Genomic DNA, 18,300 nt, shown 5'->3' with positions numbered 1-18,300 from the left:
GCTACCATCTATCCATATATCATAGTTTTGATAGTGTCTTGATATAAATAAAAGCCCGGGCGGACGTATAAATGCAAATAACAAGATTATGGCTCATCCCGAGCGCTAGGTTGCGAGGTCGTAGCTATAACTCTGTGAAATATTGATATTTTTTCATAATTTTTTACCATATTATTGATAAAGCTATTATCTATCCATATATTATAGCTTTAATTGTGTCTGGATAAAAATAAAAGCCCGGGCGGACGTATAAATGCAAATAACAAGATTATGGCTCATCCCGAGCGCTAGGTTGCGAGATCGCTAATTTCACATAGCTATAACTCTGTCAAATATTAATATATTTTCACCATTTTTTGCCATATTATTGATTAAGCTACCATCTATCCATATATAATAGGTTAAATAGTGTTTGGATATAAATAAAAGCCCGGGCGGTCAATATATATTCCCCGGGCAGTACCGGGCAGCACCGGGCAGTACCGGGCAGCACCGGGCTGTAATTAGTAGGACCGCGGCAACCTGATCAGCGTCGAAATCAACAGACAAAAGTCGTCATGTTGAAATTTCTGGTGAGATATTTGTGTGTTCTTCATAGTGTTTTATATATTATCCTATCTAGATTTTAAGTTTAATCTGTATATCTTTGTGGTTTACTTGTTGACCGTTTCAAGTTTGTTAGACAAGTTGCTATGTCATTGCCAATAATAATGCATATCCATATATATCCGCGGTCAACACCATAGGCATAGGTATACTGTATCTGATGCAAACATATAACCAATATTTTCAAAACATAAAAGTGTACACCATGAAACATGCTCACGTGTATTTGTAATCTTAGATGTTATAAGCTCACCTGGCCGGAAGGACCAAAATTAAGGTGAGCTTATAATATAAAGTTATGCCATACTGTACTGTAGCCCGAGTTTCCTCTGGCCCTGACTTTGGTGTACTGGCCAGAGCGCACTAGCGCACTACTACAGTATTATATATGAAAACTTGGAATTCTACGAAACCGTTTGGTGTTGCTAAGATTTTGGCACAAACGCAATAAAATCTAAAATCGGGCATGACATTTATTACACCTACCTGACATATATGAATAAATGAGATATTCATTATATCCCCCCCCCCCCCCCCCCCCCCCATGAGGGTTGGTGCAAAAGGGACCAATTTGTCTATAATTGCTATAAGCTAATTCATGAATCTTTGAAACTGTTGAGATCTAAAAAGAAGTTCAGATTGATGAAAATGATAGCGATTCAGTCATCATCTCGACTGAACCACAGGGGCATATCTAGTATTATATATCTCTTTCAGTATCGTTGTCGACTATAGTCGACATAAAAATGTGCTCCCTCTTCCCCGTTGTCAACTATATGATATAGTCGACAGGCTAAGTTGACGTTATTTAAGTGTTGATTTGTTAAAAACATCACCCAACATTTACAATTATCCAATGCAATGACAAATAAAATGTGTCCAAAACTTCTGAAACAAACATTTTGGTTGATAAATTCGTTTTCATTTTGTTTGGGTTACATGTTTCTCCGTTAGAGTATAATGGTGATATTTTCTCAATATGTAAACTATATGGCGGCTTAATTGCTACATTTGATTTTAGATATCGGAGTCCAGGACGTTTCGGAGTATTCAATCTGACATCTATATCTTATTTAATTGAATATTTCTTAATTATGTACAAAGGTAACACAAACCTTTCTGTTTATATATGAAAAAACAACACACCGAAAATGCACATGTAGTCTGCCATTTTGTTTAAACTTCTGGGGGCGAGCCTAATAACTACTTCCGGTACGGAATCCGGAAAGAACACAATTACGGAAAGAGTTGAAAAATAACAATTTTTGAAAATACATTTATAAGTCTGTGCATGCCCCTGTGCCACTGAACAGTTTTGTATTTGTTTCTGTACCAGCTGATTTGGGTATTATACAGGCCAAAATCATGATTGTTCGTTTCCTGTCCTAGATATTTTTAATTCTCCATGTCCAAAGGTGCATTTTTATCTATTTTCCCATACATTAAAGCACTTGATTGATAGCTTGGCACATGTATGCTCCTACAGTAAAGGACTGTGTTATATAACAGTTATATCAGTCATCTGCCTTTTATAAGCTATACGCTTCTGGACCTCCTTGATTATATTTCTTCTCTCTCATGGAGTTCCTTAATTTCTTTCTTAAATACTTGTTTACATATTGTTTCATGTCCTATATTACATATATTATTATCTGTGCTGCACATCTCAAGTGTCTAGTATCTGTTGACTGTTGTCTTTAAATTATGCTCACTATATAATGACACAACAAAATATTTTACTACTTGTTATTAGACTTAGTGACTCCATCCCCTCAATCCCTCATTTGAAGTTCAAATGATGTGAAATTTATATCAAATTAATGTTTGAATTTAAGTTTACACTACCTGAAAAATGATGGTTTTGTTATAGGTTTAATGGCAAATAAGGGCACAAAGGTACTTGAAAGACAATAACCCTTACATATACAGTGAACAGCTACAAACATCTCACATTTAGGGATCCCAAAGTAATTTCATTTTAAAACTCAACTACTGTACTAATGTTGGCAACAACTTCATTCATCTGGGTCAAATTAAAAAGTATTATTTTTGGATCCAAAAAAAAGATGAATAATTTTTCTCTGGGGAAAGTATGGGTACACAATACAATTCATAAAATTTAACAGGAATTTGATTAATTCCATACATAAAAAGCCAGTGCCTGTTGTTGAGATCCAGAAAAACACTGTGTTCAGACTTGTACTAATGGTGGGGTCCCCTAACCCCCACCCTTACAGAGTTGAGAGGCATGACCTAAAGGTGTATATTTGGCTATCTTGCTATAAACAACTTCTTTTCTGGAACTACGCACTAGATATCATATTATTAGCTTAACTACCCCAACAATAACCGATAACCAAGTTTGATCAAATGAATGACCTTGACTTACATTCAAGGTCATAGGGGGTCAAATTTGTAAAAATCTTGAACCATTGATTTGTTGATAGCCAAGAAACTGGGGTACCTGATAATGGGCCAATGGTATATTGAAATTTGTTTACATGAATAAACCTAGCTAGTCTCTCTGATATTTGAATAAAGTGGTAATCAACTAAGTATTTGCATAAATGACCTAGATCAATTACTTCAAAGTTGTTATAGAAGTTGATGAGCAATACAGGTCCATTGGGCCTCTTGTTATTTGATTGGACTGTTTTTTCTTTGAAAACAGTGACACTTTTGGATATTATAACAGTTTAGTAATACTAGCCATTGGGTATTTTGCTAATTGTCATACAGTATTTAATTTTCCCTGTAAACTGACCGATGATTATATCAGGAATTCTTTACTTTTACAGGCTACATTTGCCCTTGGTCTTTATGCTGGAATATACATTGACCAGAATTATAAGGTAGGTGTATTAGGAACTTCTGGTCATCAAGTTTATAAATAGGCTCTTCCTCTAAAGACAATACACATGTACTATGTTCAGGATATTGCGGATATTAACTATTTCATTTAAAAGTTTTTCAGCAATAGCAATGCATGTTACTGTACTCTACCTAATAACCACACATGTCCCTATGACCGTACCCCAACCTTTTTTGTGAGGAAAAGTGGATAAGTGTGCTAATTGAAACACATAAAAAATTCCTTATAAATCATGTTTAGGATTTCTTTATAAAGTAAGGTACATTTATGTAAATGAAAATTAAGTTTTTACTTTTTTTTCCCACCCAAATATCACATACAAACTTTTCCCTTGCATGCTCTTATTAAGCATACCCTTTTCTGCTTTTTAGGTCATCTGACCCGAAGGGTCAGGATGACCTATAGTCATCATGCTTCGTCCGTCGTCGTGCGCCGTGCGTTGTGCGTCGTGCGCCGTGCGCCGTGCGTAAACTTTCCACATTTCAATCTTCTTCTCAAGTTCCACCAGTGGGATTAAGCTGAAACTTGCCTGAAATGATCCTGAGATGGTCCTGACCAAGTGTTGTTATTTTTCGGGTCAGTCCGAAATCCAAGATGGTCGCCATAGCCGCCATTTTGAAAACACATTTTAAACTTCTTCTCAAGTTCCACTAGTGCTATTGAGCTGAAACTTGCCTGAAATGATCCTGATATGATCCCGACCAAGTGTTGTTATTTTTCGGGTCGGTCCAAAATCCAAGATGGCCGCCATAGCCGCCATCTTGAAAAACATATTTTAAACTTCTTCTCAAGTTCCACAATTGCTATTGAGCTGAAACTTGCCTGAAATGATCCTGATATGATCGTGACCAAGTGTTGTTATTTTTCGGGTTGGTCCGAAATCCAAGATGGCCGCCATAGGCGCCATCTTGAAAAGCACATTTTAAACTTTTCTCAAGTTCCAGCAGTGCTATTGAGCTGAAACTTGCCTGAAATGATCCTGATATGATCGTGACCAAGTGTAGTTATTTTTTGGGTTGGTCTGAAATCCAAGATGGCCGCCAAAGCCGCCATCTTGAAAAACACATTTTAAACTTCTCCTCAAGTTCCACCAGTGCTTTCGAGCTGAAACTTGCCTGAAATGATCCTGAGATGATCCCGACCAAGTGTTGTTATTTTACGGGTCGGTCCGAAATCCAAGATGGCCGCCATAGCCGCCATCTTGAAAAACACATTTTAAACTTCTTCTCAAGTTCCACTAGTGCTATTGAGCTGAAACTTGCCTGAAATGATCCTGATATGATCCCGACCAAGTGTTTTTATTTTTCGGGTCGGTCCAAAATCCAAGATGGCCGCCATAGCCGCCATCTTGAAAAAAAACACATTTTAAACTTCTTCTCAAGTTCCACCAGTGCTGTTGGGCTGAAACTTGCCAGAAATGATCCTGAGATTATCCCGACCAAGTGTTGTTATTTTTCGGGTCGGTCCAAAATCCAAGATGGCCGCCATAGCCGCCATCTTGAAAAACATATTTTAAACTTCTTCTCAAGTTCCACAATTGCTATTGAGCTGAAACTTGCCTGAAATGATCCTGATATGATCGTGACCAAGTGTTGTTATTTTTCGGGTTGGTCCGAAATCCAAGATGGCCGCCATAGGCGCCATCTTGAAAAGCACATTTTAAACTTTTCTCAAGTTCCAGCAGTGCTATTGAGCTGAAACTTGCCAGAAATGATCCTGATATGATCTTGACCAAGTGTAGTTATTTTTCGGGTTGGTCTGAAATCCAAGATGGCCGCCATAGGCGCCATCTTGAAAAGCACATTTTAAACTTTTCTCAAGTTCCAGCAGTGCTGTTAGGCTGAAACTTGCCTGAAATGTTCCTGAGATGATCCCGACCAAGTGTTGTTATTTTTTAGATTGGTCTGAAATGCAAGATGGCCGCCATATCCGCCATCTTAAAAAACACATTTTAAACTTCTTCTCCAGTTCCACTGGTGCCATTGAGCTCGAAATTGGTGAGGATGTTAAGGAAGGAGTGCCAACAAAGTGTTGTTATTTTTTCGGCCTTGTAAAAACTTTGGCATGGCAGCAATGGCGGCCATTTTGTAACATGATTGCGCAATCATGGTTTTCCTGAACAACACCTATTTCAAACTTCTTCTCAAATTCCACCGGTGGGATTCAGCTCTAGCTAACTTACCAAAAATGATCCTTAGATGGTCCAGACCAAGTGTTATTATTTATTGGGTCGGTCAGATATCCAAGATGGCCACCATGGCCACCATGGCCAACAGTGCCACTATATACTTGCTACAGAGAATGCATACTACAATAATATAAGGGTTTTAATTTAGAGTCAGATGACCGTTAAGGCCCCTGGGCCTCTTGTTTAGGTCATCCTGACCCAAAGGGTCAGGATGACCTATAGTCATCAGTCATCATGCTTCGTCCGTCGTCGTGTGCCGTGCGTAAACTTTTCACATTTCAAAATTCTTCTCAAATTACAATAGTGGGATTGAGCTGAAACTTGCCTGAGATGATCTTGAAATGGTCCTGACCAAGTGTTATTATTTATCGGGTCAGTCAGAAATCCAAGAAAAGCACATTTTAAACTGATTCTCCAGTTCCACTGGTGTTATTGAGCTGGAAATTGGTGAGGATGTTAAGGAAGGAGAGCCAACAATGTGTTTTTATTTTACAGTCTCATAAAAACTTTGAGATGGCAGCTATGGCGGCCATTTTGTAACATGATTTCACAATCATGGTTTTCCTGAACAACACCTATTTTAAACTTCTAATCAAATTCCAACGGTGGGATTCAGCTCTAACTTACCAGAAATTATCCTGAGATGGTCCTGGCCAAGTGTTGTTATTTATCGGGTCGGTCAGAAATCCAAGATGGCCGCCATGGCAGCCATATTGAAAAACACATTTTAAACTTCTTCTCCAGTTCCACTGGTGCCATTGAGCTGAAAATTGGTAAGGATGTTAAGGATAGAGAGCCAACAAAGTGTTGTTATTTTTTGGCCTCGTTAAAACTTTGACATGGCAGCCAAGGCAGCCATTTTGTAACATGATTACAAGTGCAATCATGGTTTTCCTTAACAACACCTATTTCAAATTCTTCTCAAGTTTCACCAGTGGGATTCAGCTCAAACTTACCAGAAATGATCCTGAGATGGTTCTGATCAAGTGTTATTATTATTTGTGTTGATCCAAAATCCAAGATGGCCAACATGGCCAGTATACTTGCTACAGAGAATGCATACTACAATAGTATAAGGGTCTTTAGAGTCTGATGACCGTTAAGGCCCTCGGCCTCTTGTTTGTAAGCAGACAGTGCACTTATTAGGTCAAATACAGAACCGGGTATAGGTAATTCACCTTAAATGATATTATATGGTACAGAATATCAGGCCTTGACTGAGATAAAGTCAATATCTTGAACACAAATGGATACAGTAGTAGCATGCATACACATTTACATAATTTAGTTTTAAAATTTTTGATAATTGCATGGACAGATCTGAATTTACCTCCCTTGTGGGTTATAAATTTAATTATAACATCATTTTGTGCCAGATATCACATAAAGGTGACAGACAGATTGGATGAGACAGAAGGTTTCCCTTTTGAATGATAAATCCTTACACAGGTGATCTAGGAGTTAAATCATGGCCAATATGTAATAAATAATTATACAGTGTACAGTTGAATCTCGTTATCTGGAAGTCAGTGGAGTCGTTAAAAAACTTTCCTGATATGCCGAGTATTTGGGGTAGATTATATTCTATATAAAATTTCCACTGACAGAACTGAATTTTTACATCAGGTTAAGCAGGGTCTTCCTGTTATCAGAGTTTGAGACAACAAAGTTTGACTATACAAGTGGTGTATTACTTGTAAATTGTGGAAATAAACAGGTCATTAAAAATTGAGAACTAATTTTTTTATGGTTTTGTTCTGATAGGTGCCCAATATGTCTGATCCCAACAGCATTTATGAAGAAGTGAAGAAGATACTGGAGAAATTTGAGAAAGGTGGAAAGAGTGACAAGTAGATAAAGATGACATGGTTTATCTTGTTACCTCCATATGTGCATGTGAGATAAACATTCCCTGATCAGGACTGAGATGTACGTCTGTGTGTTGTTTGAAACGTGATGAGATTATAAGTTCATAACTTCATAGTATGAGGTTATACATGTACATCAAGTATGGACATATTACACATATGCTCCATATAACTCTATTATCCGCCATCATCATCATATAACAAAAAAAAATTTTATACATTAAAACATGTTATTTGTGTTAGGAATCTCACTAACAGTAATATTCAAGTACATGTACTTTAAAATATGAAATGCTTGTATGTACATGTACTTTCTTTTGTGGTTCGGAGAACTTCCAAACAATAATATAATAATAATACAGACAATATTCATTGTATTTATATTCGTGTTTACAAAGCAACCACAAAAACAATGAAAGTTTATACACATCATAAGTTTCATGTTATACAGTACGAGTGGTTTGCTTATATACTGCATATGAGTGTGTATCTAGGAAGGTGTAGTTTACCATTCCCAAGAGAAAAGAACATAGTGGTATTTTAGCTTAACAGATGGAAGTTGTGGAAGTATTTATCTTAATGTTATTTCTTATTTTTTGTCTGCTGTAAGTGTTACTACGGAAATAGTTATGAAATATTGAGAAAGAATAAATTTAAATTGATCTTGATCCAATTTGAACTTGGAAGATAATGCATGCTATATGCAGTAGTTTTTGTGAATCGTTTGGTATAGTTGGATGGTATTGTACATCTACAATTATATATTAGTGTATGCAATAAAACCTCTTAGACAATAATCATAATATTCATAATTTAACTTTCAGATTGGATTCTAAACTTGCTCACATGGACTTCCTTAGCTCTGTATAAATGTACATGGTTATGTTTTCGTTAATATCCATAAATATTGATTTAATACTGTTTATATATCAGATAGAAATATGTAACATCTGTCATCACCATAATGTAACAGGAAAATTGGTTTTTTTTTAGTTGAACTTTAATTGTTATCTCGAAGTCGGTGGGGTCATGGAAAACTTCCCAGTATTTGTATATTTTTGCTATCAGAACTGAATTTTTACCTCCAGTTAAGCAGGGTCTTTGAGTTATCAGGGTCTGAGATAATGAGGTTTGACTGCATGTATAATTATTGGATTCATCCCGTAATAAAAATATTTGTCCATTACAGTAGAATTCCAACACATGCTATTTGCCAGCAATTAACCCTTCCCAACTTTGATAAAGATTATAGGTTTAAATGTTGGAGCTAAATTTTTGCAAGATAAATAGTGACAAGAATCATGGTTTGCCCCTCCTTCAATGGAAATGGTACATCTGACTTAATAAACTCACTGACATGTTTAAACATGGCTCATTGTCTACCAAAATTGAAAGAGTGAACAAGTAACGAGTTTTTATGAATTATTCATCAGACAGAGAGAACAAGTACCTAGTTTTTATGAATTATTCATCAGTGTTATATATGTTCCCGATTGATTTCATAATCTTCGTATAATATTACGAACAGTCATTGTATAAAGTGTTTAAGGTGTGTGAATTTGTATCGTTTTGTGTATGAGATTATCCCAAACAGACAGATGGTTATGATAAAGTAATGATTTGTGTTGTGACTATCAGTTGTAATATTTGTAGTACTGGCTCAATCAGTCGATCATTAAACGTAGTGGCAGCTGTTGCTACAACTAAATGTAAATAAATATACAAGAACATTAATTTGTGTGTTTTGAGTTTTAAATTTCTTGTATTGGCAGAGTAGTAGAAGCACAGTAGTGGGAATTACCAGTGTTGAAGTCATAGGGCATTGTACAGGTAACTGTCCAAAATGGGTGATGTGGCCAGAATATCGATATATATATATATAGCTTGTTGTCCAATTAACAAAGCTTTTGATTGATAATGTTAAGAAATCATCAAAAATTGAAATACTTGGATTAATTGAATTTCACCAAACTAATCTAACTAAACAGAAAAGAAGAGTGGAAATTAGTAAAAGAAAATTTCAGTTTGAAATATGTCACAAGATTTGAGAAGTTTCATATCGTGTTGTTTGCTGCCGGAGATGATCGCCCCAATGGAAAGTCATTTTGAGGTAGGGTCTCCTTGAACCTGATGATACCTCAGTACACACACATAGAAGTTCCATCACATGGCATCCAGAGTAACATATTGTGGATAAATGTCAGTGTTGCTAGATTATTAATGTAAAAAGTAACTCGGTGTCCTGCTGGGTGTCTTCGGCAGTTTCATTGAGGTAGCACTATAAAGTCAGCACCAGTTCTGCACTATCACAAGGAGACGAACGTGAACATACTGCAGCCTCCCCAAACTCACAAACATTCACCACGCTCATGCATCTCGCACACAAAGGAAGCCATCCTTAAATGACCTTTACTGTCGATAGGACATTAAAACAATGCAAAACCAAAATGTCTCGGCCTCAAATCTACATCTGGTTTGGTTTTATTCCAGAAATGACGGGATCAAAATCATAATTGATACTTAAAAAGCATGTTTACTTTTAAGTACAGTCTTTATTAGGACAGGATACATTATGCATGCAGGCTAACATAAATGCATGTAGTCTCTATGTTCATAAGAGGCCTGATGGGCTTGCATTGTGGGGCTCAGCCATCATCATCTGATGACAGTTAGCCTAGCCAACCATAACATGTCAACTCAATAAAAACCTACCAACCCACGGAATCCCTGGTGCAGAACCTCCATCACTCACGTGGCTTTCATTACCTCTCATCTATGGAGCTCTACATAATATTCTAGTATCCACCTAGGATTCCTCCACCGAGACATCAACAGACCAGCACATACAGGCCTCTTTCACTTATCATTTTATTATGTATTTCCATTTTATTTATTGACAGGTAGCCTCTTGACTTAAGTTATGACCTTGTTTTTAGAGTAGGGATGTACATCTGTAGACATGTTAATTCCACAAACATCCTTTTAAGATTATTTACAAGTAAAATGACACAAATAAATTGTGATGACAGGTTATATATAGATGAACAAGTTAGAAATGAAACAAAAACGTCATTCTATACATATAAACATTTTATTAAGTATCAGCTTTTTAGACAGTTTGTCATGACAAAGCTGCATCATCTTGGTATCCATTGCTTTACATAAATATAGTTGAGAATGAAATAACAAATTAATGTGCAGAATAATTTCCAACATGGTTAAAATATACCAGTAATTTACATAGATGTATCCGATACTGGTAGACATATTCACTAACTGGCAGTCCGATACTGGTAGACATATTCACTAACTGGCAGTCCGATACTGGTAGACATATTCACTAACTGGCAGTCCGATACTGGTAGACATATTCACTAACTGGCAGTCCGATACTGGTAGACATATTCACTAACTGGCAGTCCGATACTGGTAGACATATTCACTTAGTGGCAGTAACAGGTCTGTATTTAAGATTATGCATGCAGATAAACCCAACACTAGCTGAGTCTATATACATTTATCTTCATTTCATAACAAATGAATACTGAACATAAAATGACATTTACGGGCAACAAAACCCTTTCTACCCGGTGAATTGTAAATAACTTCTCAATTAACAAGTTAATTATAAAGAATTGTACTAACAGTCTGACTAGTCCTAAGAATTTTGACATACCAATGATGTTCAACATCTATAATAATCAACACTAAAATATTTTCAGTTTGGTCATTTGTTAATTAGTTTTATTTAACTTTTTTTCATCCTTGGCTCATGATCTAGAGATTTCAGTTTATAGTGAGATCACTAAGAACAGCCAATCCTATACATCTCTAGTTCATACATTAAACATCTCTTGGAAAGTTCATAGTAAATTATTAACCTTTGGATACCCCTATGAAGAGTATCAGCACCTACATCAGAAACATCATACATTGAAGCAATTGCACCAGAAAAAAAAGAGTATGAATTTTCATTCACAATACTAGTGGCAGTATTTCTCGCTGAATAATGCATTCTGGTTTTATCTTAATGACCTTGAACTCTGAAGTTGTCCAATCCTGTCCTTGGTAAGGTGCCTAGTTCTACCCCAGTACAGTGTCTGATTCTGTAACCTAATAAAGAACTGATGAAGTAATAATCCTGACATGGCCACTGTCTTGTTCAGATGTCCAATCATTTGTAATGACCTTGACAAGTTGCCGTATACCATGACAACAACCTCAGAAATGTCTATGTTATCACATTGTGTGGAATCGGGAGAATCAGGAGAAAAGTCTGATAGTACTGTCAGAACCTGCACTGAATAACCAAGGCTGTTTGGGGTGGAAGACACAGTCCATCACCCCAAGGCCGTTAGTTACACCATGTCCCTTCAACATCTTCACAGGAACAAGCAGAGGATTCTGTAACATGTCACTGAAAGAGGAAAACAGAAATAAGAAATTATATTCAGATTTGGGAGAAAACAATTCTTTACCATGATATGCATTTTACACAAAATTAGGGAAAAACAATTACCTACCATGATACGCATTTTAAAACAAAATTAGGGAAAAACAATTCTCTACAATGATACACATTTTAACACAAAATTAGGGAAAAACAATTCTCTATCATAATATGCATTTTAACACAAAATTAGGGAAAAAAAATTCTCTAACATGATATGCATTTCAACACAAAATTAGGGAAAAACAATTCTCTACCATGATACGCATTTTAAAACAAAATTAGGGGAAAACAATTCTCTACAATGATATGCATTTTAAAACAAAATTAGGGAAAAACAATTCTCTACCATGATATGCATTTCAACACAAAATTAGGGAAAACAATTCTCTACCATGATATGCATTTTACACAAAATTAGGGGAAAACAATTCTCTACAATGATACACATTTTAAAACAAAATTAGGGGAAAACAATTCTCTAACATGATACACATTTTAACACAAAATTAGGGGAAAACAATTCTTTACCATGATATGCATTTTAAAACAAAATTAGGGAAAAACAATTCTCTAACATGATATGCATTTTAACACAAAATTAGGGGAAAACAATTCTTTACCAAATTATGAATTCTTTCAAATCACAAAATGTATCGAGAATACATCATCAAACAACAACTTCCAGAATATGTATTCTTTCAAACACAAAATGTACAGCATACATGTAATCCAAAGATTTCTGAAGAAACAATTCTCTACCATATAATCTGGTATCCACTCTTTAAAAACACAAAATATACTGCATACTTGATTGCATTAACATTTGGGAGAAAACAATTCTCTTATCATATCGTAGATTCTTTTTAAACACAAAATGTCCTTGAAGATTTGTGAAAAAATCCAAAAACAGTCATTCAAAACAATATGTACTTACTTGTAAACCATTCCATGACAGACAATAACTGTCCCATCATCTGAACCCGATGCGAACAGAGGGTACTTCTTATGGTAACACACTTGACGCAGAGCCTTTTTATGGTGTCTACAAATAAAGGATTAAGTTAGAATAGTGTTATAAAAATAGAAATCCTGGATAAAAATATGGGATGTGGTACCTTACTTTGACATAATGTGCAATGGCCTGGCTTGGTTGAAAGTTTGGAATTAATCACATCAGTTGAAATACTTTTTTAAACTAATCAATCAAAGATCGATCTTGATGCTTGACTCAAATAAAATGTTGTACAAAACAATTGGAAATTTAAATCACCTGAGTGTTTTGTGAGGTTGTCCTCTATAATTCCATATCATTTAAGGTTGTGGCCTAATCCAATACACTAAGATGTCAAATCACATACATGTACTCATTTTTTTTTATTAGGATATTGAGCCAAAGTCTTGCAAGGAAATCATCCAAGTGTTTGGTATGAAAAGTGAAATAATATACATAATTAACTTTAGCATAAGGAAATCAAATCCACACTTTTGTTTAATAAGGAAAGTGAATTTACCTGAGTGTTTGGTAAGGTTTTGTTGATAGATCCAAATCAAACCATGAGAGTCTGCAGTCATAGCTTCCAATTATCAAATTATCACCTGAAATAGGAAATTAGTAAGAACATGTTGTCTTAAATCACATAAGATGATGTCTTATTTCTTCATCAATTGAAAAGGGATTCTTCTTCTCAAAATTTATATACAATATCTAGAAATCATCCTTATTCTACATACTGTATATGATAACTAGACATCATACAATGCCATTAAAAAGTTCCTCCACATGTACACTTTAAAGAAAATATTTTGAAATTCAGTAAATCTGATATATCAAAAGATGCATATTGTAATTTTCATTTGATAACTTCTCAATACTGGTACTTTTACGATAGTTTATTAACAGTTGATATGGATATTGATGATCTACAAATCCTCAAAATGCATCATTTCCACAATTTCATGTCTTTTTAGAAATACAAGTGTATGGTAAAATTGAGAGTAAAATATTGTAATACCAGAGCATATTTTTGTAGAATACCATAATTTTTTCATCAAATTTTTTTCTCATAAAGTGTAATATATATAATAGTACATGTCTGTAAAATGGGGTTTTATGCATTTTTGGAATATCTTGGAAAAGAGGTCTTGACCATCCTTGAACCTTTTAGAGGTGGACTATTTTCATAAGAATTTGTCACTGGGAAAGGAATAATCTTCAAGAAATTGCAAAGTTAAACGTTTTTGATGTACATATTATATTTCAACATTTCAAAACAGCATGCACAGTTTTTATAGAAGGCAGTGTATAATATTTCATTCACTACTTTTCTACAGCCCCCTTCACTCTACTTTTTATTCGTCACTTTATTATAAATATCTTAAGTTTGCTCATTGTTCTTTTTCACTATAACATATCCAGAAATTATCCATTCACCAAGTTTTACTTTTTGGACTTGTTTTAGGAGGGCTTTCTTGTTGATACCAATCTAATTCATCAAAAAATTGTCTTCATATTAAAGTAAGCGAAGTGGGTGAATATCCTTACCTCCTGTGTGTACGGCCATACTGGACACCCATTTACTGTTGGTCATCAATTTTTTGGAAAGTTCTTGTTTTAGCAGGTTATATACACGAACGTATCGCTGGGTCTATACAAATAAAACAAACTCAATCATCATACAACTTAAGGAGATATGTAACTTTATCAATAATAATAAATGTGACACAATCTAAATTATAGACTTCAACTTACGGAGGCATGCTACTATGCTACTTAACCCACGATACATTAACTAGAAATTGCTGAAAGATATGCACTTGTTTGACCTTGAGGTCAAGGTCACAGTGACATACTGCAGTGCACTGATTTAAGCTTCAAGTGATGCAAGTATGCTCTAAATTTCATCAAAATATCTTTATAAGTTTCAAATATATGGCCATTATAACAAATTATTGAATTATCTAGAATTATTTGACCTTTGACCTCGAGGTCAGGGTCAAAGTGACATAACAGCAGTGCATTGCACATTGGCTTTAGGTTATGCAAATATCCTTCAAACTTCACCAACATATCTTCAACGGCTTCAAAGTTATGATCTGGACAATTAATGTAAAATTCCCACTTGTTTCACCTTTGGCCTTGAGGTCAAGGTCAGAGTGACCTAACAGCAGTACATTGCACAGGTTTCATCAACATATCTTCAACGGTTCAGAAGTTATGGTCCAGACAAAAAAAATATTGTAAAATTTGCACTTATTTGACCTCTGACCTTGAAATCAAGACCATAGTGATTTAATGACAGTGTACAGCACATAAGTTTTAAGTGATGCAATTATGCTATAAGTTTCATCTACATATCCTCAACAGTTAGAAGTCATCGTCTGGAATGGAGGGACAAGACAGATAGAGAAATGGACAGACAAACATGATTATTACAGGGCACCTGCATCTTGATGTAGGATCCTAATAACCAACCACACTTTTTATGTAATACATGTATATGATAATTCTACAGCTGTGTATTGCAGAGTTGGTCTAAATTTTTAATTGATTTCATATGACAAGTCCTTTTCTGATTACAACAATACAGTTAATCAACCTATAACACAATACTGTTCACCATCTGATTGTATCAGAATATTTAAAACAATACTTACAGCCACGAAAAGGAAAGGTCTGAGTGGATGGAAAAGGACACATTGCACCAGGCCCTTGGATTTTGAGAACGGATTCTAAAAAAAATAGATGTAAACTTAGAAGCATGACAATCAATGCCCCTCAGTCATTTTAAGGAAAATCAATTTATATCAAGGAAATTTTTAAAATATCAATAAATGCAAAGTAAAACATTGAATAATTTTATTAATGTTACAATCATTTTCTTCCATGGTGATTTGCGTAAATTCATAGTTACATGACTGCAATACTCAACCCAGCATCTCATGATATATAAATAGCTAAAATTGACCTTCATGTCCTTAGCTGCAGAAAAGGCATTGCTAAGTAAGCAGCTGGCAAGACATTGATGTTAAGCTTTTCAAAAACAAAATAACACATTTCAAGAACTTCAGTTGTGACCACATTCAAGAATCAATGAATGAAACACAGGATAGTTCGAGATTTTATCATATTTTCTGAAGTAACAAATTAGGGAGCTACGAATAAGGAATAAGTTATTTCACCTGTGACCTTCGTCGTGACAACTGGTGTATCATGACTGCATTGCTGTCCCCTTTGGGCATCACAGACGCAAAGTAGTCTCCCTTGGCATGCCATGTCACCTGGTTCAATTCCTGCGACAAAAATACAATTAACACATTATTCCTTGTAGAAACCTCTTACAACAAAGTATACATAATGCGTCCACTATCTACAACTGTCCTTTCATCAAAGCAAATGAGTATCATTGATGATGTAAAGGATTATCTCCTTTTGCCGGGAAGTGTTGTCTCAGCTGTTAAAACTCCTCAAGGCGTCTCCCTGCCAAGTTGGCGTATTCTTGTAGTCAATGTTTTTGTTAACGAAATCAACAACAAGGATCGTACAGATATAAGACATTTAATTACATATATTAGCAGGACATGACATGGAACAAACTTCAAACATACTACATTAACACTGGGAGTACGGCTCTGAGTGAGTTGTAGGCGTCTATGCGCCCGGCGCTACCTGGCGTTCTGGCAAAATACGGGCGTTACGCTGGCGTCAATAATCATATACTGCAGTAACTCATAGCAAAGCTAGGGAAACTTAATGAGGAGGAACTCACTTCGCCGTCATCCACGCCCAACAGTACGACCCTAGGCGCCCTGGCAACCTTCCGCCAAACCCCTGGCGTCCGCGATACCCCTTACGCCAATAATTTCCCGGCGTCCGCGCCAACCCCGATACTGTTAACTATGGCAATACTGGACCTCTGACGAAGTGCGTTTTCCTCACTGCATTCCTATATATCAATCATGTCTCACCTATAGACCTTCTGTCTGTTCTGACCCCAGCGGAAGAGAGCAAAGAACCGAACTCTCCGACCTTATATACCCGTAATGTAACCTAAACAATATAGCCGTACTCCTGACTGACATCAAAGGTGTGCTACGCATGACTACATTTCAATACGACTAGCTCGTGCACGTGATCGGCCACTCAATGACAAGCTTATACATGGTGAACAATACAATAGAATATGATCTAGCGAATACAGGTAAATCTTATTCGGAACATGCTATGTAGATATACCGAACATAAATATCATTTTACAATTAGTAAATTTACAGATACATTATACAACAAAACATTACATTACATAAATATCAATTTACAATTAGTTAATTAACATATACATTATACATCAAAACATTACAATGACAAATATATAAAAATGACCCCGAACATGGAACCATGAATCAAAAAAAATCCTTAGAGCTTATTCCCATACTTAACCTAATTATAATGTTGATCAAAATCCCTCGAGAAGTTGTAGCTGGTGGATAGAAGCTGGTGTATTCTGTGAAATTGTTCTTGTTTAGTTAGTACTCTGGAGTGGACACCAGAATACCCTTATGGTATCCACACTCCAGTAGGAAATCACAAAAGGACAACACAAAATACTGATACCTACATTGATTCTACATTCTAATTTTAGTAATCTCTAGAGAAATGACGTTCGGAGATAATCCTGGATTCGATGATGATTTTCTTTAAATAGTCATTGTGACAATGACCTTGAAATTCTGAAGCAAAAACTAGTCATTATCAAACTTTACCTCTATATAAATTCTGATCGAAATCCCCAAAAATATGAGGTTGCTAGCTATATATAGTGTGATGAAAACCACGCAAGACAGGGTGAATTTGAATGGAGATACAGCTAAAATTCTAAGACTAATTTTGTGTGCATATATTTTTCAAGAATCATGATTATTATGACAATTGTGTAGTTAATCATAAATAATTTTGTTTATTTAGACCTACTTAATTTGGAACCAACTATTTCTGGTATATTTTTTAACAATTATTATCTTAAATAGACTTAACAGATCTAGAAATTTGGAAAGATTTGCAGATAATATGTTGATACTTATGCAATTTATTTACCAGTAAACATATGGATACAAACAGTACATGCATAAGTATGTGTTATAAGTCTTCTAGAGTATTACCTTTGGATGTGAAAGCTTAAGCCTATATCCGGCCTCATAATCTTCTCCTTCACTCTCTATCCAATTAACAGGAGGTTTCTTACCTGCAAGTTGGTAAAAGTTCAGAAAAAAAAATTCAACCATGAATTAACAAAATTTAAAACATTTATTATGGTGG

The 18,300-nt window shown here is 35.3% G+C and overlaps 1 protein-coding gene and 1 long non-coding RNA gene across 2 annotated transcripts in view; one reads left to right on the top strand and one right to left on the bottom strand.

Moving 5' to 3' along the window:
• The first annotated feature begins 510 nt into the window (after nucleotides 1-510).
• LOC117337597 lies at nucleotides 511-9,268 on the top strand. Its single transcript, XR_004534868.1, has 3 exons — nucleotides 511-572; nucleotides 3,405-3,458; nucleotides 7,431-9,268. It is a non-coding gene; the product is annotated as an uncharacterized LOC117337597 (long non-coding RNA).
• Nucleotides 9,269-10,606: 1,338 nt separating this feature from the next.
• The window catches only part of LOC117337108 (ribosome biogenesis protein bop1-like), a 36,370-nt gene continuing 28,676 nt past the window's right edge, over nucleotides 10,607-18,300 (bottom strand). The window contains exons 14-20 of the mRNA XM_033897897.1: nucleotides 18,144-18,226; nucleotides 16,167-16,277; nucleotides 15,642-15,716; nucleotides 14,530-14,632; nucleotides 13,499-13,583; nucleotides 12,922-13,029; nucleotides 10,607-11,951 (exon numbers count right to left, since the gene is read on the bottom strand). Coding sequence (XP_033753788.1) covers nucleotides 11,798-11,951; nucleotides 12,922-13,029; nucleotides 13,499-13,583; nucleotides 14,530-14,632; nucleotides 15,642-15,716; nucleotides 16,167-16,277; nucleotides 18,144-18,226 — 719 coding nt within the window. The 3' untranslated portion in view covers nucleotides 10,607-11,797. The remainder of the gene's footprint in view (nucleotides 11,952-12,921; nucleotides 13,030-13,498; nucleotides 13,584-14,529; nucleotides 14,633-15,641; nucleotides 15,717-16,166; nucleotides 16,278-18,143; nucleotides 18,227-18,300) is intronic.

The sequence above is a fragment of the Pecten maximus genome, chromosome 11 (genome assembly GCF_902652985.1).
Source record: "Pecten maximus chromosome 11, xPecMax1.1, whole genome shotgun sequence".
NCBI classification, from domain to species: domain Eukaryota; kingdom Metazoa; phylum Mollusca; class Bivalvia; order Pectinida; family Pectinidae; genus Pecten; species Pecten maximus.
This window is presented reverse-complemented; position numbering and strand designations above follow the sequence as displayed.